The 21,472-nt window shown below is 54.5% G+C and overlaps 1 protein-coding gene across 8 annotated transcripts in view; it reads right to left on the minus strand.

Annotated features, from left to right (window-relative positions):
• mus81 (MUS81 structure-specific endonuclease subunit) overlaps window positions 1–21,472 on the minus strand; it is a 202,677-nt gene that overhangs the window by 7,917 nt on the left and 173,288 nt on the right. For all 8 annotated transcript variants that reach the window (XM_073031287.1, XM_073031285.1, XM_073031284.1 and 5 more), the window contains 7 exons: window positions 12,269–12,496; window positions 9,293–9,420; window positions 8,542–8,654; window positions 7,888–8,004; window positions 5,908–6,003; window positions 4,183–4,305; window positions 1,779–1,882 (listed from right to left, as the gene is read on the minus strand). In XM_073031287.1, the coding sequence (XP_072887388.1) occupies window positions 1,779–1,882; window positions 4,183–4,305; window positions 5,908–6,003; window positions 7,888–8,004; window positions 8,542–8,654; window positions 9,293–9,420; window positions 12,269–12,496 (909 nt within the window). The remainder of the gene's footprint in view (window positions 1–1,778; window positions 1,883–4,182; window positions 4,306–5,907; window positions 6,004–7,887; window positions 8,005–8,541; window positions 8,655–9,292; window positions 9,421–12,268; window positions 12,497–21,472) is intronic.

Genomic DNA, 21,472 nt, shown 5'->3' on the forward strand with positions numbered 1-21,472 from the left:
GCTTATCTACATATTGTGTCAGGAAACCTTCCTGAACACACCTAACAAACTCCTCCCCATCTAAACCCCTTGCTCCAGGGAGATGCCAATCGATATTTAGGAAATTAAAATCTCCCACCACAACAACCCCGTTATTATTACACCTTTCCAGAATCTGTCTCCTGATGTCCCTGTTACTATTGGGTGGTCTTTAAAAAAATACTCAGTCGAGTAATCCCTGTCTAAAAAAACACTTGCCTGACAATCCCACTCCCCGCCTTAAATGCATGTATTTCAGTATCTGGCATTTCTACCCTGGGAAAAGTCTACTTTATGTCAGTTCATGCTCTCTCCCTCACAAGCCACTAATAAGTCACCCACGGCCTAATTCTGTTCCTGTACCCCATGTCTTACAAGAGACCACAGTTACTGGAATCTGGAGCAGTACACACAACGTTGGAGGGACGCAGCGGGCCAGGCAGTAACTGTGGAGGGAAATGGTCAGTGGATGTTTGGGCTCGACCTGGACTGAGCGAAGGGGAGAGGTGTAGGAAGAGCTGCTAGAGATGGTGCTCTGGAACCGCAAAGCCCGTCCAGGACAGCGAGCACTGGGGCAGTGGACGTGCAGGCATGTGGTTCAGCGCAGTTGGGAAGGAATTGGGCTTGCATAGCTACCTGGCGGGGACAGGGAGAGAATGCCTTGCTGTGAATGGCTGGGGGGGGCGGGGGGTGTGGCCAGCAGCCTCTGTGGGGCAGGAGCTGCTCTGTCGGGGGGATCCCACCCTGACTCGGTACCTGCCGTCCCTTAGATAAGCACTGCGTTATTATAATAAAGAACTTCAGTTCCCAGCGGGCAATGCGGGCCGTTCACCCGGAAGTGGAAGATTCACTGGTGACCTGGTCATGCGCACTCAAGTGTTGAGCAATTCTGTAATAAAATATTCGACCAAGCCAAGCTTGTCTTTATTAAGAACAAACATAACACAGTGTCAGAAATAGGAGATAACAGGCTATTTGGAAGAGGGTTGGGTGTCTGGAGTTACTGTTCTCTGAGAACAGGGCCTGGGATTCTGCTACAGCACCTTCAAAAGGAGACCGTGTATTGTGATTGGATGAACTCTGTTGGGAGAACTGGGGTGGGTTTTGTTAAACCTAGCTCCAAGGAACCTGTTGTAAATTAACACTGTACTGCAGGACTGGTGGAAAAAGTTGGGATTCATTTTATAAAGTTCCCGGAGCAGCTTCTGTTCATACTCTTGATGTTTCCTTGCCTGCATTTCCTCTCTAGTGAAGCTGGCTGCTCCATCTCCTAGCTCAAGGAAATACATACAGTTTGGTTTAAGGCACTGCACATTCTCAGAAAGACACAGATATTAGATAGATAGATAGATAGATACTTTATTCATCCCCATGGGAAAATTCAACATTAATGTACCAAATGCAAGCAATATACACCGTGGAAACAAATAGTAGACCAAAAAGGATCATTAAACCACCTCAGAGACTGATTGAAAGTTGACAAGTGGCTACAGAATATAGTTATCTTTGTTGGAAAGGATTATTGTTTTTTGCAGGTTTATGAGGATATAGCATCATGTTTGTTTTCTTTAAAGGGGGATAATGTGTTATTATGTGTGTACATAACAAGAACTTTAGACTCCAGTGGGCAATGGCGGCAGTTCACTCGAAAGCGGAAACTTCGATGGTGAGCTGGTTGTGTAAGGTCAGTGGTGTAATAAAACGCCCTTGCACTTACCTACGCCAAGTTTGTCTTTATTAAGAACGAATATAACACACACCTGGCGACGGAGTCGTAGTGGTTCAGAATGGCCACGGCTTTCTCCCCACTGATCCCGTTAATCTGCATCAGCTGCTTAGCAAAGACCTCCTTTACAGTCTGCGCCTGGAAGACAGCAGAACCATCCAACAGGTATTTGTAGAGCATTTTTAAACAACAAAGGGCACCATTACTTATTTCTGAATTGGTAGCACAATAGGGAGAGCAGTTAATTGTGCAGTTAAATTTCACTAATATTTGAGTAGTCTATGTATTGTTTGATTAAGCATTCTTGCTCATTTAAATAATTCATTGCAGATTATACGTACTCGAAGTTAGGCCTGCTTTTCAGACTTTGAATTAGCTTAATGCTTTGAAGTTACAAAGGAAAACAATAATAATCCTGATTCTGGCGGTGACCAGGTAAATTGAGCAGGGTCTAATACTGACAAGGTCCAGGTAGGCAGGGAACTTGCAAGTAACTTGGCACAGGTAAGTAGGAGGTACCCAGGTAACTGGACAGGGTCAAGGGCTGACAGTGCCCAAGGAGATGAGCAGGGTCCAGGTAAATTGGAGATGCCCAGGTGAACAGTTGGGATCAAGAGATGACATGTAAGTCAAAGACACTTCAGGAGGGAGGGAGCTGTGGCCCCGATTGAATGTGTGGCTTCAGACTGCAAGGGGAAGATTTGGAGGGGGGGGGGGGGGTGCAGGTGCTGGTAAACAGGGGAAGGAGCAGGTGTCGCTCTGAACTGAAAAATTAGGCGAGCTAGGGATTTTCACTTTGGAGAAGGGTATGAGGTGACTTGACGGATCTCTCGTTTGCTGCTCCCCGGGGAACGCCCCTGTGCCCCTCTCTCCTGCGGTGCTGTTGGAGGATGTTATTGAAGCTCCGGGATTGTGATTTATGAATTGAACTGTGGTTCTCCTGGACTTTTTCAGTTTTGTGTTTTATATTCTGTGATTTTGCCAGTTCATTCTTGTTGCGGTTTGGGCGATTTGTCTGTTTTATTTCGCACAGGGGGGCGGGTTTGGTGTTTCAATAGGTAAATTTAATATCAGAGACGTATACAATAGATATCCTGAAATTCTTTTTCTTCACAAACATCCACGAACACAGATGAGTGCCCCAAAGAATGAATGACAGTTAAACATTAGAACCCCAAAGGGGTTCCCGCCTCGGGGAGACGGCAGGGGGAGCACAGTGGACAGATTAGGTCTCTTCGTCCAACAGCGGTCGTATTGGTCACAGGCGGAGTGCTGCGGAGATTGAGCGGAGCGGTCCCACGAGATGGCAGGCCCTCCACGTGAGGAGGGGTTCAGTAGACTGGACTACATAAACACAAGAGATTCTGCAGATGCTGGAAATCCAGAGCCACACACAAAATGCTGGAGGATCTCAGCAAGGTCAGGCGAATGGAGGGGAATAAACAGACAATGTTTTCGGCCGAGACTTTTCTGTTTTACGTTCTATGGCCCAGGTGCACAAGGGTGGAGAATTCAGGGTAAAGACTGTGTGCAAAAGAACAGCCAAATGAAGCGATGTTATGCCTGCACGCAGGGCTGAGAGGATGGGGGAGAGTCAGTGAGAGGGGATGGGGGAGAGTCAGTGAGAGGGGATGGGGGAGAGTCAGTGAGAGGGGATGGGGGAGAGTCAGTGAGAGAGGATGGGGGAGAGTCAGTGAGAGAGGAGGGGTGAGAGTCAGTGAGAGAGGATGGAGGAGAGTCAGTGAGAGGGGATGGGGGAGAGTCAGTGAGAGGGGATGGGGAGAGTCAGTGAGAGGGGATGGGGAGAGTCAGTGAGAGGGGATGGGGAGAGTCAGTGAGAGAGTCAGTGAGAGAGGATGGGGGAGAGTCAGTGAGAGGGGATGGGGAGAGTCAGTGAAAGGGGATGGGGAGAGTCAGTGAGAGGGGATGGGGAGAGTCAGTGAGAGAGTCAGTGAGAGAGGATGGGGGAGAGTCAGTGAGAAGGGATGGGGAGAGTCAGTGAAAGGGGAGGGGGAGAGTCAGTGAGAGAGGAGGGGGGAGAGTGAGTGAGAGAGCAGAGGGACAAAGCGGGCATTTCAGAGGGAGATTGGATGGATTAGAAAGTGCAAAAAGAGAACAAAATAGAGAGATGGTATACATGCCTCATTCTGAAGTCCGATGGTGGAGGGGAAGGAGCTGTTCCTGAGTCGTTGTGTGTGCCTTCAGGCTCCTGATGGTGGCAATGAAATGTGGTCATGTTGTGAGTGGTGGGGGTCCTTAATGATGGATACCGTCCTTGATGGTAGGGAGGCTAGTGCCCATGATGGGGCTGGCTGAAAACTCCCAGACTCACAACCCTGTGCAGCTGACGTGCCTGACGCGACCTTGCAGTCCCGTCCTGACCGCGCGGTCTGAGGTCCCAGCGGGGACGAGGGAACATCCCACTCCCCCACACTCACCCTGTTCTTCATGGCTCCCTCGTTGAAGTCGCTGAAGGTGAGCAGGACGCAGGTGTTGGAGTCCGTCTCCCCCTTGCTGCACGCTGCCTGCTCCTCCTTCCTGCAGCTCACCAGGGTCTTCTGCTGTTGGGGGGGGTACGGTATGTTAGCACCCTCTCCTCTCTGCAGTACCCCTGGAAACCCCTGAACGGGAGAGAGGAGGCGTACCTCTACAAGTTGCCAGCCCCCTCTCTTACACCACTCTCCTGAACCCGCTTGGATAACCTCACTCACCTCAACTCTGATTCCACAACCTACAGACTCACGTTCAAGGACTCTACAACTCATATTCTCAATTATTTTCTATTTATTCTTTCATTCATTTATGTCTGTCTTCCTCTCTAAGTCTCTATTTATCTATCACCCTGTCTATCTGAGTGTCTATCCATCTATCTCTCTATCATTCTGTCTCTCTCTATCTCCCTATCTCTCTTATTTGTCTGTATCTGTTTTCTATCTGTGTCTATCTGTCTGTTTATCTCTTTATTTATCCATCTATCTTTCTGTGTCCATCTGTCTACGTTCATCTATCTCTTTATCTGTCTATCTCACTATCCATCGGTTTGTCTATCTCTCTACATCTGTCTGTGTCTATTTCTCTCTCTAACCATTTCTCTATCTATCTTTTCTATCAATCTGTTTGTATTTGCACAGTTTGTCTTCTTTTGTACATCGGTTGTCATGCTTGTCAGTCTTTCCCATTAATTCTTCCAGGTTTCATTATTTGCCTGCAGGGGCGTGAATCTCAGGGTAGTGTATAATGATGTTTATGTACTTTGATAACATTTAAATTGGCTGGGAAAAAGACAAACCCTCGTTACACAGAGGGATCCCTGCTGGAGCCATCAGCTTCCTGCTCTGGTTTTCTATTGAGTTACGTTAGCAATGTGCTCTCCCAGACAGGCAGCCAGCAGCGAAGTGTACACCCCCCCACCCCACCTCCACTACGTTGTCACACGCCAGGCTAGCTGAGAAAAACATGCTATCTGACGCGCTGCCGGAGGAAGAATACTGGGCTTAAGTCTGCCCGCAAAAGCCCGGCCAACTCTCGCTCCAGGTGCGGGAGGAGAGTGGCGCACTGCTTCAGGAAGGCTCAGGGACACCTCCCACCCTCTGGTTTCGGCAATTGCTGGCCTGTGCTAGCTATCTATGCATTTTATCACCTGTCGAGTCACCTCTTATCCTCCTTCGCTCCAGAGAGAGAAGCCCTAACTCGCTCAACCTATCTTCATTAGACACGCTCTCTAATCCGGGCAAGTCTCCTCCGTACCCTCTCAAAAGCTTCCACATCCTTCCTATAATGAGGCAAACAGAACTGAAAGCAGTACTCTAAGTGTGGTCTAAACAGTTTTACAGAGCTGTAACATTACCTCCTGGCTCTTCGATTCAATTCCAACTCACTGTTAATCACACTAGGAACTTGCAGGCTGGGAACTGGTCGACACTGGTGAGAGTGACCGTGGCCACACTGAGGAGAATACCACATGGGCAGGTGCAAAGTGGTAGGTAACCCAGGAGGGGTAAGGACTTCCTTCAGAGACGGAAGAGGTTTATGACAACACACAGCTTCGCAGCCGCGGTTATCGGGGCCAGGGTTTCTTCCTTTATCTGACTCCGGACTATCGGGTGTATAAACACCGACCGGTGTGGGCCACCAGAACTCTGGGTTACCGCCGGAACACCTACCAGGTACAGGTTCTGCAGATATCTGGTCATGATGGTGAGGTAGGCAGCCGACTCCTTCACGTCCTTGGTCCGCTTGACAAAAAATCCATCCACAACCTGGCAGGGACAACACACAGTGGGTCGGTCAGATACACCTCCCACAGAGCGGGGCACTGGCAGCTACGGGACGCACAGCCCAGGACACCAGGAAAGGAAGGTGGTGGTTGGGGGGTGGGGGGTGTCAGAGTGCTGGGACTGGGGAGTCAGCAGGAAATGTCCACCCGGCCAGAAACAGCGGGAGCCTCAGGCAGAGCCTGTGAGGAAGAAGGGGTGGGAAAAAAGAGGTACTTAGGGAAGGAACTTAATGAGGAAGGCTCTCGAGCTCTGCAAAGGAAGGAGAGAAAAGGGAGAGGAACAGAGGGAGTCAAGAGTGGGTGTGGGAGGTCAGGTCTGCTGGCTGCTTCTGGAGACCAGTTACCCTGGGGAAACAACTGCATCTATGTACTGAATATTCATCATTTAGGAACATGACTCTGCACATACATAGGCTAATGTTCTGAGACCACAGCAAGTTGCAACCTATTAAAGCGTAAATGAGGGGGCAAGTGAGAGGAGGTGGAGCAAGAGAGGAGGGAGAGTGAGAGAGAGGAAGGGGAGAGCGGGGATTCACCCCTCAACCACTAGGCTCTTGAACCAAAAGGGATAACTTCACTTGCCTCGTTATTGAAACGTTCCCACTCACTTTCAAGGACTCTTCATCTCATGTACTGGATATTTATTATTATTTCCTTCTGTTTGTATTTGCACAGTTTGTTGTCTTTTGCACACTGGTAGAGTGCCCAAGTAGGTCTGGCCTTTCACTGATTCTATCGTGGTTATTATTCCACTGTAGATTTGTTGAGTAGGCACACAAGGAAATGAATCTCGGGGTACTTTGATAATAAATTTACTTTGAATTTGGTACTAATCCTCAGGTTCAGGAGCCTGATGGTTGAGGGATAATAAACATTCCTGAACTTGGTGGTGCGAGTCCTGAGGCTCCCGTAGCAGCAGGGGGCAGGGGGGTGCCGATGAGGGACGCTGCTTATACTAACCCTGAGAATGATTTTCTTGCAGACAGTCCAAAGAAAAATGAAGAAATAAAATAGAATTCATGATAAAGTACATTTAGACAAAGACGGACAAACATCCAGGGTGCAAAAGAGGACAGAATGTGCAAATAGAAATACAAGTAAATAACACTGAGAACAGGAATTGTAGAGCAGTGAGTTTAGGCGATGAATTGCCAGAGGTAGTGGAGGCATTTAAAAGATATTCATACAAGTGCATGGAGAGGTTTAGAGACATACGGAAGCCGAGTGTCGGGTATGGAGGTGAGGGTCAGGCTGATTTCACTTGCTCTCCTGCAAGTATTTATTCCTTTCTCTGCGGTGATCTGGTCTGGCTGCTGGTACGACGAACTGGGGGACTGAGGCTTAGGCCTACTCCGGGAGCAGAGCTGGTACTCGGTCTGGTTCGGGACGCTGTTAGCGCGCATGATCCGTGTCTTTTTTCCTCTCTCTTTCTCTGCACACACTGGTTTCTGGTCTTGTTTTTAAGATTGGTTTATTTGGGGTTCTGGCTTTGTGGCTGCCTGTGAGTTTATATATTCTTTGATAATAAGTGTGCTTTGAATCTTTGAATGTGGGGTAAATGTGGGTAAATGGGACTAGCTACATGGGGACAATGGTCAGCATAAACAATTCGGGCTGAAGGACCTGTGTGATTCTATAAGTACCTGATTTTGTGCCTTGTTCCCCATTCAGGGTAAAACCCTGAGAACCCTCCCCTTCTTCCCCGACCCCTCAGCCACACTCTTTGTCCTTCAGCTGACTTTTAACCCTCCTTGGTCTCCCCACGCTCCCTCCTTGCTCCCTACTTCTTTCCCCCCCGTTCCCTGTGGGACTGCATCCGCAGAGACGGTGAAGGAGCCGAAGCCTCCCTGGGCCGCGGGGAGTTTACCTGGGTGTTGACGATGGCCTGTTGCAGCGTGCTCTCGGGGAGGCTCAGGTGCTTGACGAAGCTGCAGTCCTCCACCAGGTAGATGCGATTCCTCAGCCCGCAGCGCTTCATCCGGAACTGCAGAAACAGACAGTTAGACTGCGCCGGGGAACCGCTTGTTCAGGAGTGCAGCAGGTAGGGTCGCTGCTACCCCGCTCCAGAGACCGGGTCTGATCCCGACCTCCGGTGGTGTGTGCCAGAGAGAGACAGAGGGTAAGAGACTGTGAGAGAGGGAGCATGTTAGAGAGTGTGAAGGGAGAGTGTGAGAGAGATTCTGAGTGTGCACGTGTGTGTGGAATTTGCACACTCTCTGCACGACGTCCTGCTTTCCCCCCCCCGAGTGTTCTGGTTCCCTCCCACGTCCCAGCGATGGGCAGGGAAGAGTTGATGGGGCCACCGGTTGTTGTAAGTGACTCCCCCCCACCCAGTGTATGGGTGTGTGGAGAGAAGGAAACAGGATTGGTGCAAACGGGTGGCTGATGGTCAGGTGAGGTCACTCTGCCAGCTTCAGCGGACTCACTACCAAGCTCCCTCAGCAACAGCACGGTGAGAGGGCTTCGGGACTCCAGCCGTGGATAAACAGGCCCCACACACAGTTGCAATGAAACTCCTCACCTTCTGCTCCCGGAAACGACCGTCCACGATGCTGCCACACAAATCGTCCATCCTCTTCCGCTCCACCACATAGTCCAGGACCAGCTCCCGGGGGCGGAACGGGTGAGGATGCCCTGCAACGGCAACACCGGGGGTAAGGAACGGGGTGAGGCTGGACAGAGAAAGAGAGAGAGAGGGGTATAGAGTAGGGAAGAGGGAGAGGGGGGAGAGAGGAGGGGGGGAGAGAGGAGAGGAGGGGGGGAGAGGGGAGAGAGAGGGGGGGAGAGAGGAGAGGGGGGAGAGAGGGGAGGGGGGAGAGAGGGGAGGGGGGAGAGAGGGGAGGGGGGAGAGAGGGGAGGGGGGAGAGGGGAGAGAGGGGGAGGGGAGAGAGGGGGAGGGGAGAGAGGGGGAGGGGGAGAGAGGGGGAGGGGAGGGGAGAGAGGGGGAGGGGGAGAGAGGGGGAGGGGGAGAGGGAGGGGAGAGGGGAGGGGAGAGGGGGGGGGGAGGGGCAGAGGGGTGGAGAGAGAAGGGGGAGGTGGAGAGAGGGAGGGGGAGGGGGAGAGAGGGAGGGAGGGAGAAAGGGAGAGTGGGGAAGAGGGAAAAGGACAGAGAAAGAAAGTGAGGAAGAAAGACACACACAGACAGAGAGAGAGACAGACAGAAACAGATGAGAGGGACAGAGAGACAGAAAGAGAGAATGGGAGGGAGAGAGAGGGAAGGGGAGGGAGAGGGAGAGACAGACAGATAGAGAACACTACTCCTGTGGCAGTACCTGGACAGTGCTGCACCCTCTCTCGGGCCACCCACAGGAAGTCGCCAACGTGAAGTTTGCGAACGTCGAAGTTGATTTTGTTTTTCCGCAGCTCAGTCACCAGCTCCCGCTTCCTGTGACTTGCCCCCCTGAAGGTAACAGCAGACTGCCAGTCAGAGGTGGGGGTAATGGGAGAGGGAGCCTGCCTGCAGGGGAGACGGGGTGGGGGGGGGGGGGAGGTGACCACCCACCCCCCGTTCATGTGTCGCAGCACCATGACCACGTTGGTCCCTTTGCACTACGACAGGCTTCTTTATAGAATTTCACTCAGGTGTTTGACAAACACCAGAAAATCCGCAGTTGCTGGAAATCCAAAGCAACACGCAATGCTGGAGGAACTCAGCAAGTCAGGCAGCACCAGTGGAGAAGAGTAAACAGCTAACCTTTCGAGCCTTTCGCTCAGTGGTACAGAGGGCTAGGGTCCAGGGTCCAGGTGCGGGCCTGTGGGAGCAGGCAGGATAACTGCACAGGGCCTGTCCCGTGCTGCATGTAAATGCCCCGAGGGTCCACTCAGCCCTTCGGCCCACTGACTCCGTGCTGGTCAGCAACCACCCCTTTACACTGATCCCAATTTATTCGCCTCCACTCATCCCCCCATTCTACTCATCACCCACACGTTGGGGGGGGGGGGGGGGCAATTGACAGCATTGACCTGCACGTTGTCGGGATGTGGCAGGGAAGCAGGGCATAGGGGTCTCCCCACCGTCCTCCGGGGGCATTTATCAGGAGCGCTGCGTATGCAGGGCCCTTAGTATTATCCAGGATCCCACCCGTCCACCCAGCATCTACCATCGGGCAGGAGACTCCGATGCACAAAGACAGGAACGGTCAGGATGGGAAACAGTTTCTTCCCCCAGGCCATCAGGCTTCTGAACTCCCTGACGCATTGTATCCAAAGTGTCACTGGTTAATCTGTTCCGGACTTGACAATGTTTAATTTATGCACTTTACTGTGTTTACTTATGAGTAATTCATCTGTAGATTTTATTCTTACTTTCCTAAATTATTGTGTTATGTGTGCTTCTGAGCTTTACACCCTGGTCCGGAGAAACACTGATTCGTTTGACGGTGTACATGTATATAGTTAAAAGACAATAAACTTGACTGCCCCCATTTTTGCCCATATGGAGGAACTCAGCAGGTCGGGCAGCATCCGTGGAAACGAGCAATCAACGTTTCGGGCTGAGACCATTCGTCAGGACTGAAGAAGGAGGGGGCCCCATAAAGAACGTGGGGGGAGGGTGAAAACCAATCAGAGGGGTGGGGGGAGTGGAAGCAGGGAGGGGATAGGCAGGAGAGGTGAAGAAGGAATGTAAGGGGAAAGCACTGTGGGTAGTAGAAGAAGGCAGAATCGTGAGAGAGGTGATAGGCAGCTGGAAGAGGAGGCAGAGTGAAAGTGGGATGGGGGAAGGGAGAGGGAGGGAATTACCGGAAGTTGGAGAATTCGATGTTCATACCAAGGGGCTGGAGACTACCCAGACGGTATATGAGGTGTTGCTCCTCCGGCCTGAGTTTGGCCTCATCATGGCAGTAGAGGAGGCCATGTATGGACATATCCAAATGGAAATGTGAAGCAGAGTTGAAGTGGGTGGCAACCGGGAGATCCTGTCTGTTGTGGCAGACGGAGCGGAGGTGCTCGACGAAGCGGTCCCCCAATCTGCGTCGGGTCTCGCCGATGTAGAGAAGGCCGCACCGGGAGCACCGGATGCAATGGATGACCCCAACAGACTCACAAGTGAAGTGTTGCCTCACCTGGAAGGACCGTTTGGTGCCCTGAATGGTGGTAAGAGAGGAAGTGTAGGAACAGGTGTAGCACTTAGCCTTGCAAGGATAAGTACCAGGTGGGAGTTCTGTGGGGAGGGACATGTGGACCAGGCAGCCGCGGAGGGAACGATCCCTGCGGAAAGCAGAGAGGGGTAGAGAGGGAAAGACGTCCTTAGTGGTGGGGTCCTGTTGAAGGTGGAGGAAGTTGCGGAGGATAATATGCTGGATCTGGAGGCTGGTGGGGTGGTAGGTGAGGACAAGGGGAACACAGTCCCTGTTGTGGTGACGGGAGGATGGGGGTGAGGGCCGAAGTGCGGGAAATGGAGGAGATGCGGGTGAGGGCATCATCGATGACTGCTCATTTCAACGGATGCTGCCCGACCTGCTAAGTTCATCCAGCTTTTTGTACAGGTTGATTTGACCACAGCATCTGCAGTGTATTTTGTGTTTTCAAACGCATCGATGGCTGGTCAATGGTCAGGCACGCTGATAAGCTAATTAGAGAATGTCGGGACCAACACATCCCCCGCTCTGCAAGCCATTAATAAGTGCCTGTGGGTGTGACAGTGCAGGGTCTCAGCCCAGTGTCAGAGTTAGCACACTAGAGGAGCAAGGGGGTGAATGACAGTGAGTGTTGGTGAGGGGAACATAGAGACAGGAGGCAAGGAAGGAAGCTGGGAAAGTGGGCAGTGCGAGAGGCAGATAGAGAGACAGCAGGAAGGGGGCAAGAGAGAGAGAAGAGACCGGAAAGCGAGGGGCTAAGAGAGAGAGTGATCAGGCAGCAAGGCGGCAGAGAAGAGAGAGAAAGCAAACGTGAGTGAGAGAGAGAGAGAAAGAAAGAGGGAGAGAGGGAACAAACAGGCTGCGGCATGGGAAGAGAGCAAACGGTGAGGGACAGGGTGAGAGAGTTGGCAGTAAGCAAAGGAGCGTTTGAGGGCAGGCAGCATAGGATAGGAAAGGACCGCTGGAGTGAGGGCTGTAATGAGCACAGGGGGTGTGAAAAAGAACTGCGGGGGGAGGTGAGCAACGAGGGCAAGTGTGTTGAAGCAAGCGACATGGCCGCCTTGCAGATGACAGAATAGAGAGTTAAGCCCCCACCTCTTCGACGTGTGGACCACCGGACGGGGGGAGGGGGTGGGGGTGGGGGTAAGGAGAATCTCCCGTCTTACGTACGCCGTTGTCTCGATGAAGTCGATGCACAGCACCACATCGAACTCCCCCGGCCGCAGCGTGAACTCGGGGATGTGCGTGAAGGCGGGCTGCCGGTCCTGCGAGGCGCTGGAGCTCGTCGTCTGGGCTTCCACTGGCGCCCAGGCGTTAGCCGGCAGAAAGTCCGTTGATCTGGCGGTCGGTCCTTCGCCGGAACCTGCGGGGAAGGGCGGCAGCTGGACTACGCTTGCACTGGAGTGAGGAGGGGGGAGCAGGGAGAGAGAACAAGGAGAGGAGCTGAATACCACCACTTGGAGCTCCCTCCCTCCCACCCACCCAATCACATCTTCACCTTCAGCACTGGCCCCTCAGGTACACAGCTATAGTTACTGTCGCCGCCTCTCAGCACTGGCCCCTCAGGTACACAGCTATAGTTACTGTCGCCGCCTCTCAGCACTGGCCCCTCAGGTACACAGCTATAGTTACTGTCGCCGCCTCTCAGCACTGGCCCCTCAGGTACACAGCTATAGTTACTGTCGCCGCCTCTCAGCACTGGCCCCTCAGGTACACAGCTATAGTTACTGTCGCCGCCTCTCAGCACTGGCCCCTCAGGTACACAGCTATAGTTACTGTCGCCGCCTCTCAGCACTGGCCCCTCAGGTACACAGCTATAGTTACTGCCGCCGCCTCTCAGCACTGGCCCCTCAGGTACACAGCTATAGTTACTGCCGCCGCCTCTCAGCACTGGCCCCTCAGGTACACAGCTATAGTTACTGTCGCCGCCTCTCAGCACTGGCCCCTCAGGTACACAGCTATAGTTACTGTCGCCGCCTCTCAGCACTGGCCCCTCAGGTACACAGCTATAGTTACTGTCGCCGCCTCTCAGCACTGGCCCCTCAGGTACACAGCTATAGTTACTGTCGCCGCCTCTCAGCACTGGCCCCTCAGGTACACAGCTATAGTTACTGTCGCCGCCTCTCAGCACTGGCCCCTCAGGTACACAGCTATAGTTACTGTCGCCGCCTCTCAGCACTGGCCCCTCAGGTACACAGCTATAGTTACTGTCGCCGCTGCCTCTCAGCACTGGCCCCTCAGGTACACAGCTATAGTTACTGTCGCCGCCTCTCAGCACTGGCCCCTCAGGTACACAGCTATAGTTACTGTCGCTGCCTCTCAGCACTGGCCCCTCAGGTACACAGCTATAGTTACTGCCGCTGCCTCTCAGCACTGGCCCCTCAGGTACACAGCTATAGTTACTGTCGCCGCCTCTCAGCACTGGCCCCTCAGGTACACAGCTATAGTTACTGTCGCCGCCTCTCAGCACTGGCCCCTCAGGTACACAGCTATAGTTACTGTCGCTGCCTCTCAGCACTGGCCCCTCAGGTACACAGATATAGTTACTGCCGCTGCCTCTCAGCACTGGCCCCTCAGGTACACAGCTATAGTTACTGTCGCCGCCTCTCAGCACTGGCCCCTCAGGTACACAGCTATAGTTACTGTCGCTGCCTCTCAGCACTGGCCCCTCAGGTACACAGCTATAGTTACTGTCGCCGCCTCTCAGCACTGGCCCCTCAGGTACACAGCTATAGTTACTGTCGCTGCCTCTCAGCACTGGCCCCTCAGGTACACAGCTATAGTTACTGTCGCTGCCTCTCAGCACTGGCCCCTCAGGTACACAGCTATAGTTACTGTCGCTGCCTCTCAGCACTGGCCCCTCAGGTACACAGCTATAGTTACTGTCGCCGCCTCTCAGCACTGGCCCCTCAGGTACACAGCTATAGTTACTGTCGCTGCCTCTCAGCACTGGCCCCTCAGGTACACAGCTATAGTTACTGCCGCCGCCTCTCAGCACTGGCCCCTCAGGTACACAGCTATAGTTACTGTCGCCGCCTCTCAGCACTGGCCCCTCAGGTACACAGCTATAGTTACTGTCGCTGCCTCTCAGCACTGGCCCCTCAGGTACACAGCTATAGTTACTGTCGCCGCCTCTCAGCACTGGCCCCTCAGGTACACAGCTATAGTTACTGTCGCTGCCTCTCAGCACTGGCCCCTCAGGTACACAGCTATAGTTACTGTCGCTGCCTCTCAGCACTGGCCCCTCAGGTACACAGCTATAGTTACTGTCGCTGCCTCTCAGCACTGGCCCCTCAGGTACACAGCTATAGTTACTGTCGCCGCTGCCTCTCAGCACTGGCCCCTCAGGTACACAGCTATAGTTACTGTCGCCGCCTCTCAGCACTGGCCCCTCAGGTACACAGCTATAGTTACTGTCGCCGCCTCTCAGCACTGGCCCCTCGGGTACACAGCTATAGTTACTGTCGCCGCCTCTCAGCACTGGCCCCTCTGGTACACAGCTATAGTTACTGTCGCCGCCTCTCAGCACTGGCCCCTCAGGTACACAGCTATAGTTACTGTCGCCGCCTCTCAGCACTGGCCCCTCAGGTACACAGCTATAGTTACTGTCGCCGCCTCTCAGCACTGGCCCCTCAGGTACACAGCTATAGTTACTGTCGCTGCCTCTCAGCACTGGCCCCTCAGGTACACAGCTATAGTTACTGCCGTTGCCTCTCAGCACTGGCCCCTCAGGTACACAGCTATAGTTACTGTCGCCGCCTCTCAGCACTGGCCTCTCAGGTACACAGCTATAGTTACTGTCGCCGCCTCTCAGCACTGGTCTCTCAGGTACACAGCTATAGTTACTGTCGCCGCCTCTCAGCACTGGCCTCTCAGGTACACAGCTATAGTTACTGTCGCTGCCTCTCAGCACTGGCCCCTCAGGTACACAGCTATAGTTACTGTCGCCGCTGCCTCTCAGCACTGGCCCCTCAGGTACACAGTTATAGTTACTGTCGCCGCTGCCTCTCAGCACTGGCCCCTCAGGTACACAGCTATAGTTACTGTCGCCGCCTCTCAGCACTGGCCCCTCAGGTACACAGCTATAGTTACTGTCGCTGCCTCTCAGCACTGGCCCCTCAGGTACACAGCTATAGTTACTGCCGCCGCCTCTCAGCACTGGCCCCTCAGGTACACAGCTATAGTTACTGTCGCTGCCTCTCAGCACTGGCCCCTCAGGTACACAGCTATAGTTACTGTCGCCGCTGCCTCTCAGCACTGGCCCCTCAGGTACACAGCTATAGTTACTGTCGCCGCCTCTCAGCACTGGCCCCTCAGGTACACAGCTATAGTTACTGTCGCCGCTGCCTCTCAGCACTGGCCCCTCAGGTACACAGCTATAGTTACTGTCGCCGCCTCTCAGCACTGGCCCCTCAGGTACACAGCTATAGTTACTGTCGCCGCCTCTCAGCACTGGCCCCTCAGGTACACAGCTATAGTTACTGTCGCCGCCTCTCAGCACTGGCCCCTCAGGTACACAGCTATAGTTACTGTCGCCGCCTCTCAGCACTGGCCCCTCAGGTACACAGCTATAGTTACTGTCGCCGCCTCTCAGCACTGGCCCCTCAGGTACACAGCTATAGTTACTGTCGCCGCCTCTCAGCACTGGCCCCTCAGGTACACAGCTATAGTTACTGTCGCCGCTGCCTCTCAGCACTGGCCCCTCAGGTACACAGCTATAGTTACTGCCGCTGCCTCTCAGCACTGGCCCCTCAGGTACACAGCTATAGTTACTGTCGCCGCCTCTCAGCACTGGCCCCTCAGGTACACAGCTATAGTTACTGTCGCTGCCTCTCAGCACTGGCCCCTCAGGTACACAGCTATAGTTACTGTCGCCGCCTCTCAGCACTGGCCCCTCAGGTACACAGCTATAGTTACTGTCGCCGCTGCCTCTCAGCACTGGCCCCTCAGGTACACAGCTATAGTTACTGCCGCTGCCTCTCAGCACTGGCCCCTCAGGTACACAGCTATAGTTACTGTCGCCGCCTCTCAGCACTGGCCCCTCAGGTACACAGCTATAGTTACTGTCGCCGCCTCTCAGCACTGGCCCCTCAGGTACACAGCTATAGTTACTGTCGCCGCCTCTCAGCACTGGCCCCTCAGGTACACAGCTATAGTTACTGTCGCCGCCTCTCAGCACTGGCCCCTCAGGTACACAGCTATAGTTACTGCCGCCGCCTCTCAGCACTGGCCCCTCAGGTACACAGCTATAGTTACTGTCGCCGCCTCTCAGCACTAGCCCCTCAGGTACACAGCTATAGTTACTGTCGCCGCCTCTCAGCACTGGCCCCTCAGGTACACAGCTATAGTTACTGTCGCCGCCTCTCAGCACTGGCCCCTCAGGTACACAGCTATAGTTACTGTCGCTGCCTCTCAGCACTGGCCCCTCAGGTACACAGCTATAGTTACTGTCGCCGCCTCTCAGCACTGGCCCCTCAGGTACACAGCTATAGTTACTGCCGCCGCCTCTCAGCACTGGCCCCTCAGGTACACAGCTATAGTTACTGTCGCTGCCTCTCAGCACTGGCCCCTCAGGTACACAGCTATAGTTACTGTCGCCGCCTCTCAGCACTGGCCACTCAGGTACACAGCTATAGTTACTGTCGCCGCCTCTCAGCACTGGCCCCTCAGGTACACAGCTATAGTTACTGTCGCCGCCTCTCAGCACTGGCCCCTCGGGTACACAGCTATAGTTACTGTCGCCGCCTCTCAGCACTGGCCCCTCAGGTACACAGCTATAGTTACTGTCGCCGCCTCTCAGCACTGGCCCCTCAGATACACAGCTATAGTTACTGTTGCCGCCTCTCAGCACTGGCCCCTCAGGTACACAGCTATAGTTACTGTCGCCGCTGCCTCTCAGCACTGGCCCCTCAGGTACACAGCTATAGTTACTGTCTCCGCCTCTCAGCACTGGCCCCTCAGGTACACAGCTATAGTTACTGCCGCCGCCTCTCAGCACTGGCCCCTCAGGTACACAGCTATAGTTACTGTCTCCGCCTCTCAGCACTGGCCCCTCAGGTACACAGCTATAGTTACTGTCGCCGCCTCTCAGCACTGGCCCCTCAGGTACACAGCTATAGTTACTGTCGCCGCCTCTCAGCACTGGCCCCTCAGGTACACAGCTATAGTTACTGTCGCCGCCTCTCAGCACTGGCCCCTCAGGTACACAGCTATAGTTACTGTCGCCGCCTCTCAGCACTGGCCCCTCAGGTACACAGCTATAGTTACTGTCGCCGCTGCCTCTCAGCACTGGCCCCTCAGGTACACAGCTATAGTTACTGTCGCCGCTGCCTCTCAGCACTGGCCCCTCAGGTACACAGCTATAGTTACTGTCGCCGCCTCTCAGCACTGGCCCCTCAGGTACACAGCTATAGTTACTGTCGCTGCCTCTCAGCACTGGCCCCTCAGGTACACAGCTATAGTTACTGCCGCCGCCTCTCAGCACTGGCCCCTCAGGTACACAGCTATAGTTACTGTCGCCGCCTCTCAGCACTGGCCCCTCAGGTACACAGCTATAGTTACTGTCGCCGCCTCTCAGCACTGGCCCCTCAGGTACACAGCTATAGTTACTGTCGCTGCCTCTCAGCACTGGCCCCTCAGGTACACAGATATAGTTACTGCCGCCGCCTCTCAGCACTGGCCCCTCAGGTACACAGCTATAGTTACTGTCGCCGCCTCTCAGCACTGGCCCCTCAGGTACACAGCTATAGTTACTGTCGCTGCCTCTCAGCACTGGCCCCTCAGGTACACAGCTATAGTTACTGTCGCCGCCTCTCAGCACTGGCCCCTCAGGTACACAGCTATAGTTACTGTCGCTGCCTCTCAGCACTGGCCCCTCAGGTACACAGCTATAGTTACTGTCGCTGCCTCTCAGCACTGGCCCCTCAGGTACACAGCTATAGTTACTGTCGCTGCCTCTCAGCACTGGCCCCTCAGGTACACAGCTATAGTTACTGTCGCCGCCTCTCAGCACTGGCCCCTCAGGTACACAGCTATAGTTACTGTCGCCGCCTCTCAGCACTGGCCCCTCAGGTACACAGCTATAGTTACTGTCGCCGCCTCTCAGCACTGGCCCCTCAGGTACACAGCTATAGTTACTGTCGCTGCCTCTCAGCACTGGCCCCTCAGGTACACAGCTATAGTTACTGTCGCCGCCTCTCAGCACTGGCCCCTCAGGTACACAGCTATAGTTACTGTCGCTGCCTCTCAGCACTGGCCCCTCAGGTACACAGCTATAGTTACTGTCGCTGCCTCTCAGCACTGGCCCCTCAGGTACACAGCTATAGTTACTGTCGCTGCCTCTCAGCACTGGCCCCTCAGGTACACAGCTATAGTTACTGTCGCCGCCTCTCAGCACTGGCCCCTCAGGTACACAGCTATAGTTACTGTCGCCGCCTCTCAGCACTGGCCCCTCAGGTACACAGCTATAGTTACTGTCGCCGCCTCTCAGCACTGGCCCCTCAGGTACACAGCTATAGTTACTGCCGCCGCCTCTCAGCACTGGCCCCTCAGGTACACAGCTATAGTTACTGTCGCCGCCTCTCAGCACTGGCCCCTCAGGTACACAGCTATAGTTACTGTCGCTGCCTCTCAGCACTGGCCCCTCAGGTACACAGCTATAGTTACTGTCGCTGCCTCTCAGCACTGGCCCCTCAGGTACACAGCTATAGTTACTGTCGCCGCCTCTCAGCACTGGCCCCTCAGGTACACAGCTATAGTTACTGTCGCTGCCTCTCAGCACTGGCCCCTCAGGTACACAGCTATAGTTACTGTCGCTGCCTCTCAGCACTGGCCCCTCAGGTACACAGCTATAGTTACTGTCGCTGCCTCTCAGCACTGGCCCCTCAGGTACACAGCTATAGTTACTGTCGCCGCTGCCTCTCAGCACTGGCCCCTCAGGTACACAGCTATAGTTACTGTCGCCGCCTCTCAGCACTGGCCCCTCAGGTACACAGCTATAGTTACTGTCGCCGCCTCTCAGCACTGGCCCCTCGGGTACACAGCTATAGTTACTGTCGCCGCCTCTCAGCACTGGCCCCTCAGGTACACAGCTATAGTTACTGTCGCCGCCTCTCAGCACTGGCCCCTCAGGTACACAGCTATAGTTACTGTCGCCGCCTCTCAGCACTGGCCCCTCAGGTACACAGCTATAGTTACTGTCGCCGCCTCTCAGCACTGGCCCCTCAGGTACACAGCTATAGTTACTGTCGCTGCCTCTCAGCACTGGCCCCTCAGGTACACAGCTATAGTTACTGCCGTTGCCTCTCAGCACTGGCCCCTCAGGTACACAGCTATAGTTACTGTCGCCGCCTCTCAGCACTGGACTCTCAGGTACACAGCTATAGTTACTGTCGCCGCCTCTCAGCACTGGTCTCTCAGGTACACAGCTATAGTTACTGTCGCCGCCTCTCAGCACTGGCCTCTCAGGTACACAGCTATAGTTACTGTCGCTGCCTCTCAGCACTGGCCCCTCAGGTACACAGCTATAGTTACTGTCGCCGCTGCCTCTCAGCACTGGCCCCTCAGGTACACAGTTATAGTTACTGTCGCCGCTGCCTCTCAGCACTGGCCCCTCAGGTACACAGCTATAGTTACTGTCGCCGCCTCTCAGCACTGGCCCCTCAGGTACACAGCTATAGTTACTGTCGCTGCCTCTCAGCACTGGCCCCTCAGGTACACAGCTATAGTTACTGTCGCTGCCTCTCAGCACTGGCCCCTCAGGTACACAGCTATAGTTACTGCCGCCGCCTCTCAGCACTGGCCCCTCAGGTACACAGCTATAGTTACTGTCGCTGCCTCTCAGCACTGGCCCCTCAGGTACACAGCTATAGTTACTGTCGCCGCTGCCTCTCAGCACTGGCCCCTCAGGTACACAGCTATAGTTACTGTCGCCGCCTCTCAGCACTGGCCCCTCAGGTACACAGCTATAGTTACTGTCGCCGCTGCCTCTCAGCACTGGCCCCTCAGGTACACAGCTATAGTTACTGTCGCCGCCTCTCAGCACTGGCCCCTCAGGTACACAGCTATAGTTACTGTCGCCGCCTCTCAGCACTGGCCCCTCAGGTACACAGCTATAGTTACTGTCGCCGCTGCCTCTCAGCACTGGCCCCTCAGGTACACAGCTATAGTTACTGCCGCTGCCTCTCAGCACTGGCCCCTCAGGTACACAGCTATAGTTACTGTCGCCGCCTCTCAGCACTGGCCCCTCAGGTACACAGCTATAGTTACTGTCGCCGCCTCTCAGCACTGGCCCCTCAGGTACACAGCTATAGTTACTGTCGCCGCCTCTCAGCACTGGCCCCTCAGGTACACAGCTATAGTTACTGTCGCCGCCTCTCAGCACTGGCCCCTCAGGTACACAGCTATAGTTACTGTCGCCGCTGCCTCTCAGCACTGGCCCCTCAGGTACACAGCTATAGTTACTGTCGCCGCCTCTCAGCACTGGCCCCTCAGGTACACAGCTATAGTTACTGTCGCCGCCTCTCAGCACTGGCCCCTCAGGTACACAGCTATAGTTACTGTCGCTGCCTCTCAGCACTGGCCCCTCAGGTACACAGCTATAGTTACTGTCGCCGCCTCTCAGCACTGGCCCCTCAGGTACACAGCTATAGTTACTGTCGCCGCTGCCTCTCAGCACTGGCCCCTGAGGTACACAGCTATAGTTACTGCCGCTGCCTCTCAGCACTGGCCCCTCAGGTACACAGCTATAGTTACTGTCGCCGCCTCTCAGCACTGGCCCCTCAGGTACACAGCTATAGTTACTGTCGCCGCCTCTCAGCACTGGCCCCTCAGGTACACAGCTATAGTTACTGTCGCCGCCTCTCAGCACTGGCCCCTCAGGTACACAGCTATAGTTACTGCCGCCGCCTCTCAGCACTGGCCCCTCAGGTACACAGCTATAGTTACTGTCTCCGCCTCTCAGCACTGGCCCCTCAGGTACACAGCTATAGTTACTGTCGCCGCCTCTCAGCACTGGCCCCTCAGGTACACAGCTATAGTTACTGTCGCCGCCTCTCAGCACTGGCCCCTCAGGTACACAGCTATAGTTACTGTCGCCGCCTCTCAGCACTGGCCCCTCAGGTACACAGCTATAGTTACTGTCGCCGCCTCTCAGCACTGGCCCCTCAGGTACACAGCTATAGTTACTGTCGCCGCCTCTCAGCACTGGCCCCTCAGGTACACAGCTATAGTTACTGTCGCCGCTGCCTCTCAGCACTGGCCCCTCAGGTACACAGCTATAGTTACTGTCGCCGCCTCTCAGCACTGGCCCCTCAGGTACACAGCTATAGTTACTGTCGCTGCCTCTCAGCACTGGCCCCTCAGGTACACAGCTAT

This window comes from Hemitrygon akajei, chromosome 28 (assembly GCF_048418815.1).
Source record: "Hemitrygon akajei chromosome 28, sHemAka1.3, whole genome shotgun sequence".
Taxonomy (NCBI): domain Eukaryota; kingdom Metazoa; phylum Chordata; class Chondrichthyes; order Myliobatiformes; family Dasyatidae; genus Hemitrygon; species Hemitrygon akajei.